This window comes from Tachypleus tridentatus, chromosome 11 (assembly GCF_004210375.1).
Source record: "Tachypleus tridentatus isolate NWPU-2018 chromosome 11, ASM421037v1, whole genome shotgun sequence".
Lineage (NCBI taxonomy): Eukaryota > Metazoa > Arthropoda > Merostomata > Xiphosura > Limulidae > Tachypleus > Tachypleus tridentatus.
Window position 1 is genome coordinate 56462673 of NC_134835.1, and position 9759 is coordinate 56472431.

At 32.2% G+C, this 9759-nt stretch overlaps 1 protein-coding gene across 1 annotated transcript; it reads right to left on the reverse strand.

Annotated features, from left to right (window-relative positions):
* Positions 1–1991: 1991 nt before the first annotated feature.
* LOC143231498 (uncharacterized) lies at positions 1992–9219 on the reverse strand. Its single transcript, XM_076466032.1, has 3 exons — positions 8764–9219; positions 4671–5537; positions 1992–2250 (listed from the first exon to the last, which is right to left on the reverse strand). Exons 1-2 carry the CDS (start codon positions 8773–8775, stop codon positions 4689–4691), a joined length of 861 nt encoding a protein of 286 aa, XP_076322147.1. The 5' UTR covers positions 8776–9219; the 3' UTR covers positions 1992–2250; positions 4671–4688.
* Between the last annotated feature and the right edge of the window lie 540 nt (positions 9220–9759).

Consider the following 9759-nt stretch of genomic DNA (forward strand, 5'->3'; position numbering starts at 1 on the left):
AATGTTGTGAAAACGTGGACAAACTATATAAAAAACATTGCATGGTATTGATATAGCACATATAGACGGGCTATGAAAAATTGCACAATATTGCTAAGTAAAATGTAGCTTTAATAACAAAACACTTTATATGATATTCGTATATAAACTATCTAAAATGTTTCCTGATATTTGTGTCAGATAGAAATACTATAACAGTAAACTCAACTAACTTGATTTTGGAATACCAAATGTACCCAAACTGTCATAAGCACTATCCAATGATGCAATGGAAAATGTTATCACGTTATGGAAAAAACGCCACATGATATTCATATGGCAAATGTAGATGCATAAATAGAGTGATACTCTAAATTCTTCACAAAACTTTACTATTTTATTTGCTCTTTCGTTCCAACTCACAGACCACTCTAAAATGGAGGCCCATAAATTTAGATGTTGACTAAATCAACAGGTTTTGCCCAAACTTTCACAAACATTACGCCTTTCACACAGTTTTTTACTTCCTCTTTCATTATTAGGCCTACCCTTTTGCAGTTCTTACATTTACTGCTTTCTACCACAACAGCCCCTAAATCAGCCCCCTAATATCTCTTGGTCCTAGAATATTACAAATCAGTCATTTCATCTCTCAGCATAGAATATCAAATTGCTGTTATTTTTGTACTTGAAGGTCGTCACAGAAAACTATTATAATACCTAGAATTTATCCAGGAACAGACTATGGCTCTGATCACAATTCAGCAATTGAACAAAATGCTTTGATTGAGAATAACTAAAAAGAAAAATATAGTCAATATTTTGTTAAAATGGCCAAAAGTCGATTTGAAGTACAAATGAAAGAAGAATCTGCAAACAAGGACTAGGGGTGTGTTCAAATATGTGTCAGAATAAGCTAGTGTTAAAAAAGAAAGGAAAAAGGTTTTTTTTTAAATATGTATGAATGATGAAGTTCTGAAAAGTGGACAAAAGAAACAACCATCAAGATGGAATTGACATAAATGTATGACAGTACATAAACTCGTCCTTTGTTTGAGTACACAAGCGACTGGATTTATTATTAAGGAAATGAGGTATTTGTGTATATAAGCAAAGGCTATTTGAACAAAGCAACACGAAAATACATGAATTGCACAGAAAAATGGGAAAGTTGAACACTAAACTTATCCTTATCTAGGGATGAATATCAGTAGGGATGACATGTGTGAAAAAGAGATCAAGGGAAGGATAAAAATAGCAAAAAAAATATTCCTCAATCTCAAAGAATTGTTCAGGAGATATTTCAAACTAAAAGTAAAAAAGATACTTCTGAAATGTTATGTATGGTCAGTGCTGCTGTAAAAAGTGGAAACGTTGATAAAATTTACTGAAGTAAAATTACAAATGAGTTGTTACAAACGATTTCTGAAGAATTGTTTCGAGCTTGCAAAGATAAAATGACAACTGTTTATTTTGACACATAATTATCTCTGAGTTAAAATGAAGGCACGAGAGCTAGAAAAAGACAAACACTTTTGACTCAATAACATTAGAAAGTGGATTGGAGATGAAAAGCTTGACTTATAAAAGTTGATGTAGGCAGCTGTAATAAAGAATATATCGGAGAGCACCAATGTTGTGGAAGGGCTACATTGACTAATTACAAATAAATAATTGATTTTAGTAAATTTAATATTTTTCTCATACCATCTTTATTATGGAGTTTTCTAATATTTTTCTCATACCATCTTTATTATGGAGTTTTCTTATCTTTGCCATTATAAATACTTAATAGCAGAGATGCATATATTTACATACATATATATATATATATACACAGATAAATACCGAAAATTAAACGGTTGCTAGAAATTTCCTGATAACCAGTTTGAAAATGTAGATTGAAAAATGGCCTTTGATACGAATATCCAAACTTTCAAACAATTATTATTGTTTTTTCTACTTTATTTGTGGATAATTGTTTAATGAAACGACCAAAAACGATAAAAAAGCACAGTTTCATAATTTTATTATCTCTAAGAACCATGAGTCATAAACAAAACCCCAAATATTTTAACAATATTAAACATAAAAACAAAACTTCGTAACTTATGCATGAAATATCAAAAGCACTGCTGACACAATTGCTTGAAAAATATAGTATTTTTTCACTGAAAATCGAAATATCAAAAAATCCAAAACATATATCGCTGCAAAAAAATCATGGAACGTTTCTTATCGTAGAATGTGTAAAACAGGTCCAATGTGAGGCTATTGTAAAAAGAAATAAAAACGTAAGTTAATATAGCGTTAAAGAAAATAAATTGCACAGTTTTACATTGTTATAATAATAGTTCTAATATGTTACACAGATCTATAAACGTAAGGAATGTCTGATTAGATCAATATTAAACCTTCACATGTCTGAAATATAAATTGGGGAAAATATGTAACGAACAGGAAAAAACACAATACCCTTTCTGCGAAATAATGCGCTTTTGTTTCGCATTAGCAATAAAATAAGAGTTTTCCCAGCTTATAAATGAACATGCTCATAAACTTCAAACAATAAAATCTTAGAAGTATTTAAAAACATTATTTCTTTGTTTTAATTGGTAAACGCTGCTTATTGCTTAGCGTTTCGAACTTTGGATCCAAGATTCTTTGGTTCACGCCCATTATCGAGAAAAGAAATATGTCTCTGCACTTTGGGTCATTGGATGAGTTATAAAAGTAGCGGTCAGATCCTACTATTTCATTAGACTAGCCTATGAGTTAGCGGTGGTTGGGGCTTATTATTTGTTTTCTCTTTAGAATACTACTTTAAAATTAAGTACAACCCCTGAGTAGCTTTGTGCGAAAATTAACAAACAATAATTTGTTTCTTCAAGACTTTTCTTACAAAAAGTTTATCTTCGCTACTCTGAGACTATATTCACTCCACAAACGTATAGTAAGACAATTACTATCAAGCACGTGACTTGGGTCACTTGCTTGAATCAGTTCCCCTACCCTTTGTGCACAACTGATAGTTGATCAAGGTTTTAAGCACATTTCAAAGATGGCGCTGACCTCCAAACTGTTGTTCCTTTGCTTGAGGCGGAGATAGACATTGGCTCCAATAAAAGTTGTTTAAGTGGTGAGTACAACGACTTTCATCTCGATCATTTGAGATAAAAGCAGGTAAAATAAGTCGGCAATGACCTTCAATTCTTTACCAGTAACAAGAATTTTTTTTAATTCAATATAAACTTGTAGTCTCAATCAGATATTATTTTCCGGTAACATTGAATTTAGACGTAGTTTACGACTTATGAACTTATCTCATTATGAGTTTGGCTACTTCAAAGACAAAAAGCATTAACCTTGTCTCTTGATATTCACATAGAGTTACACACAGGCTACTTACGCACTCCTCCATAATTTTGAACAGATAGATGAGAAGAAAAGTAGTTGGTCAATACTGCCCACCGCAAATTCCTAAGTTATGTTTGTTCTATGAAGAATGGAATTTGATCTTAGTCCTAGTAATAAATACACGTTCTCAAAATGTGGAGCATAATTTGTTGTGTTTTTGGTCTGTAACGGGACGCGAATAGTGATACATTATATCCATAGTTCGGCATTTTATTCTTTTGCCACGTTGATTAAAAAATTCTTTAGCAAATCCGTAGTAAGGAAACTCTGATATCAAAGATAGTTAATTTTAAATTTTCTGTTGGTTATTTTTATCTAAAATTATTTATACTACGTGTCTATCATTTGGTTTCTTGAATAACTATAAAATTGTGCAAGCACTTGAAGATTTCTTGAGGTTTGTGTTAATAATACAGTGTGTATAAGAATAATGTATACACCTATAGCAACTTATGAAACATGATGACTGTCTAAATAACGTCATAACCCTGAACAATAGAAAACTTCGAATAAGTATAAAAAAACTAAAACAGGTAGAAAAGTGAAAGATCCAAGTAGCATAAGATATGACAGTTTCATTGTTCCCTTGTCCTCCTTTTTCTCCCGAAATAGTCTATACTTTACTAATTTATAGTCTACTGAATTTTTAAACCCGTCTAAGTCTCAATTAAGGTTTGCATGGTGTTCTGTCGACCATAAAGTTATTTATTTCCTTTCTACTGTGTTGATTTGATTTTTGATAGATACGGGTGTGGCCCCTTAACGCTAATGATTTTAAAGAGGTTTGAACCTATTGTGGTTCAGCAATCGCGTTAATTCGTTGACACAAAAAAATTACATCACCTTCACGGATTGTTGTTTTAACCTTAACAGCAAAACACCTTTGATTTTATGATTTTGTAAGAGACACTATAATAAATGTTTGTCCCTCCTCAACAGGGTATATTAATTTAAGCTTGTATTATACTTGAATTATAGACCATTTCCTAGGAAATAGTGATATAAATGATGTTACGCTACGACATGGTTTTGAACAAAACTATTAAACGTAATAATTCTGTTACATTGAATATGTTTATTTACAAACAATACATAATCCTTAAATCTAATTTTTTTTAGCTTTCTTTTCTAACCGCTAAGGTTTATAGTTATCTGTCACGCAAACATTTAGTTATGGTTCAATTCTATCCTCATATCTGAGTTAAAAACTCTAATTGTTTTATTACTTTAAAAATCTGAGAAAAAATGTTTCATTTTAGTCCTGCTTAGCTTACCTTAACATATTTAGAAAACTACTCTTTTCCAGTTAGAACATCCGCACCGGACTCTTCTTTGATATAATCTCGCCGAAATCCTGGCCCAAAATCATCATACCCATAATGAGGAGGGGGATAAGCCGCCCCAGTACCTAATCTATTTCTGTAATCCTCATAACGAGATTGGGGTAAGCTAGATGGTGGGTAATCGGGACGATTATGTTCAGAATAGCGATTTTCATCTGATACTCTAAATTCTCCAGATTCAAGGTTATAATAGACTCGGTAATCATCTGGATGGCTACGATATGCTTGTTTTAAATCGTAAGGATAAAGCTTTTTAGGAGTATCATAATATTGATAAGGAGGACCTCTCGATTCTTTTAAGTACATTGAATATCCGTTTCCATTGTAACGATTATCATGTCTTTGACGTAGGTCTAAATAATATGAAGGGCTGTACCGATACCTATCATTTCTTTGACCATATCGATTATACCAGTAGGAAGGGTACTTTGGCTCGTTTAAGTAGTGCACATATCCGTCCCCATAGTAACGGCTGTCAGAACCATAACGAGAATAATAAAAAGGGTTGTATCTGTCCCTATAACCATACTGATTGCCATAACCTTCTCCGTAATCATAGTTACTACTGTAGGGTTTATTATAATGGTTGTCGTAAGGGTACTTTCCTCTGCTTGAATCGTCATAAGATGACCCATAAGTGTTGTTCTTTGTTCTGTGGTCATCGTATTTGTCATAAGGATATCGGTCATAATCTCCAGAGCTAGTGGATCCAAAACTGTCGCTGGAAGTGTTTGGTCGTTTGTTTAAGTCTTCTGTGCAAAGAACTAGTTGTTCCCACAGGAGAAGAGAACAAAGAATCTGAAATGCAACAATTCTATAGTTAAGGTGTAATTGATTAAGTAACTCTATGTATTATAAGAAGTACACTATCATCTAAAGAGAAAAAAATGCAATACCACAAAAGCTCTCGATCTGCAAGTCACCTTTTACAAGCATATGACATTATATACCATAAAAGATTATATCTCGTAAATGACTCATATAAGTAGCTTTTTAACTGAGGCAAATTAGATGGCCGGGGTACTGATAAAAAGCCTCACATTAGTAACATGCAACACGTAAAATGTGGTGTTAACTATTATTTTTACTGGAAAACCGTGTAGGACTAGTAAAGAAGTTTGGAATCACATTAGTATCAATCTTATTACAATAATATATCATGCCGCTGCAGATATACTTTTGCTTATTTAAACTAGCTACGAATTTCACATTAAGAAAGGAAAATCCGTTTTAAAGACAATGTTAGATAATGTTCCTCTTCCTCATTTCTTTCGTTATTAAATCCCTCAATGACCTCATTAGATGCTAATTGCGTACCCTGCTTTGTGGAAGGTAGTAATATAAGTGATTAAGTACTTGTTTCTTCAAGCTGATCCAAAAGTCCATAAAAGTAGAAAATTTCTCTATTTTAGTTTTTATTTGTTTTTTATCCTTATCCATGTAAATCTTTGGACATTTGCCAGTTACCATAAAAATAATATACGGTAATCGAGTCAGCTAACTCTGGGAGATGAAAGCCAAAATTCTATGAAAAATTGGAAATGTGTCATATTTCAGAGACTTTTTATCTTCCTTTTCGGAGAAAAATCTTAAAATAAAAAGCCCATGTATACCGCTAAATAGTTACCGGTTACCATACCAAAAATTACAGCAATCGAGACAGTCAACTCTGGGTGACGGATACAGATACATGTAATGAATCATCTTTACAGCAAGATTACCGTTATTACATTGATTACACCCATAATGTTTTACATAATCTTTTAGAAGATTAAAATTATTAAAAAATCCTTACACAAAATTTCACAGTAATCCATATTTTTCTCAATCTATAAATTACTGCCAAAGTTCATTTTTACACAACGTAAACAAACAATAGTTTTGAACGTTAGTTTAAATATTTTATTAATTTTAAAATAATTCAAGACACACATTAGTGAGTCGTGCGGCAAAAAAAATTGTAGCACACACTATATGTGTGTGCGTGTGTTTTTCTTATAGCAAAGCTACATCGGGCTATCTGCTGAGCCCACCGTGAGGAATTGAACCCCTGAGTTTAGCGTTGTAAATCTATAGACTTACCGCTATAGTAGCGGGGAGGACACCCTATGTGTTATTAAAAGGAGAGATAATTTAGTGAATTCCAGTTCTTGTAGCTCGGACTGTAGTGGTTTAAATTATCAGATATATTTAGTGGATATGCTCCACTGGACCTATATTTCACGTAATAGTTTTCAAGGCAATCCATTGAGAAATATACGAGATATAAAAACTCCAATTTTGATTGAGTTTCCTTTTTTTTTCTCTTTGCATCAAAAGTGCGAAAATTTTGTTTAACAGAAAAACATACTTAATTTTTATGGATTTTTTCTTTCAAATTCAGTACACGGATAGATCTCTACAAAGTAAAATAAACTTATCAATTTGGTCTAAATATAAGCCACCAGCGCAAAGCTACTCAGCAAAAACTGATCAATTTTTACCAAAATTTTGCGCACGCTTATGTAAAAAGTCATGTGAGCTATTGGTTTAAAAATTTTTACTAAAACTTCAATTTAGAGTAAAAGTGGACCTTTTTAATTTTTGGTCATTCGAATTAAAGACGGCTAATTTAGAACAGCAAATTTATCTGGTGAAAGCCCGTGAAGATACATAAGTATGACTTAGGTCAAGCTAATTAAGTCAACAATTTCCAGCTTAAATTTTCAAAATAATCATACAAATAGATGGATATTATTCGTTATCAACTTTAAACATAAATTTACTAAATTTTGTGAAATTGTCCTAATTAAAAAGCATTTAGCGCCACATGATATAAACTTAAAAAATGAATGTAAAAAATAATATTTGATACGGCTGTATCGTGAGCATGGAGGTCATGACAATAAGCCGTTAATCTATATCCCATCACAAATAAAGTTATTAACACTTCTCTAGAGAGAAGAACAAAAACTATTTATTTTGAATATTCTGGCTGGTTCTGTAAAGTATAGATCTGTTTCGAATAATAGGGTTACTATTCTAAAACTAACGTTAATTACTATAGAGTATCACTTTCCTACTTGCTGTGTTTTGTTGGTGAGTATTGACAGAAAGTCATGATATCTCATCAAAAACTCCTTACATCTGAAAAAAATATGCGGTCGAAAAAAAAGAATTGAGTGTACGACTTAAATTGGCTGTCAAACTGATAGCTACACTTATAACTCTGATAAGAATTTACAGTTAACTAAACCACGTTTTTTTTTCTTCAACTTGAGGAAGGATGGTGGGTAAAACAGTGTACGCGGCCTATATACTCAATGAATGAATATTTGCCGTAAATTCTTATCAGTGTTATAAGTATAGCGGTCAGTTTGGCAGCCAATTTTCATTTCATTCCTTTTAGTCGCACACTCAATCCTTTTCTTTTTTTCACACCTAACGTGTTTCTGATTAAATATATTATAAGCAAAATGAACAATAGAATGAAGTGATTTATTTAGTAAATAAGATACATTCCTTTTGATTTTGTTTGATAAATAAAAATGATGACGTATATTAGATATTAAAGTAAATTATACTTGTTATAAATGAAATACTGATATTATCTGTTTGACCGTATTTTACCTGTACTTGATTAATTGGTCATGGAAATAAAAAATAATGAGGATAAAAATATATAATGTCAAATCATATATATTATTTATCATTCACTGATTAGTAATGTAGCTTATATACCAAATTATAGCTACTATTGGTGGGCAAATAAATATTTCGCTTTCATAAATTTTTGAATTATATAAACCTAATTTGCACAATACAATTTTCAACCACTGTAAAAAGTCTATATTAAATTATTATTTAAATCTGGAAATAAATTAAGATATATGCTAGTTTTGTTTGTTTAAAATGTTTTAAATTAGCTCTACTTAACATTATAAAATTACTAATAGTATAAAATTTAATCCTGAGAAATGCTAATACGTACTAACACTAAACCGACGTCGATATAGTTAGTGCGTAATGGCGATTCGTCACTTACCATTAGTTTCATGGTGATGGTGTATAAGAGAACTACTTTATTAAATAATATTCTTTATAAAACTTTGATAGACGAAACTGGATAGTGTTAGAAATATCTACTTCAAAAACTGAAAATAAAAGTAAACATGAATAGACTTGAGGTGGTTAGGAGTATAAAACATCAGCGTTAGCCGTTATTCTTTGATAAAGATGCAACTGTGGGCTTTTGTGGAGTTGAGGCATCGTTTATAACCACACAGTATAGATTGTTTAGTGGGGTGGGGTTATGTGTCACTGCCCAAGCAAACGTCCAGTAGAGAACTTCATATCACAACTAAGTGGACCTTGAAAAATGACGTGGAAGGTCAACACAGCCAGGATACACGTGTAATGATGTGTCTCTAACGGAAGATGTGGCTCCTCCCTAATTATTCGTGTGTCTTACCTAGGTCGCTCACACCTCGGGTGAGCGATGAAAATGACATCACGTGTGCTCAGCCAATCAAAATGGCATACTTTCTTCTCAGAAAGTCGCCTTGAAAATTTTCTCTGAAAGTGAACTAAAGACGACACAACCTGTTCCTCAACTCCATGTTATGCACATCTTTACTCTGTAATAACAAACTGGTTTTTGTTGGTATAATTACATTGTTCACCAGCAGAAGAACTATGCTAATGCCGAAACGTAGTCTCTTGCTCGTGTCTGAGAATACAAGAAGGTAATGACCTCGAGTGAACTGAAATATCACGTAGCGTCTATTGTTTTTAGCTTACCTTCGATTTCAATTTCTGTAACACTATACTTCATGGCTTTCTACACATACGGCTTTATTTTTTAGGATATTGAAACTTGTTCGGTTGCATTATTTATTTCTGTAAAGCCACAGACACGTATGATCGGTGAACCACGATGACAAAACAAACATTTTAGAGGTGGAGTCACTACTGTCTACTAAGGTTCCTGTAAAATTGTAATCGAATGAAGAACTTGTGAAATCTTCAAAGTATAAGCTCA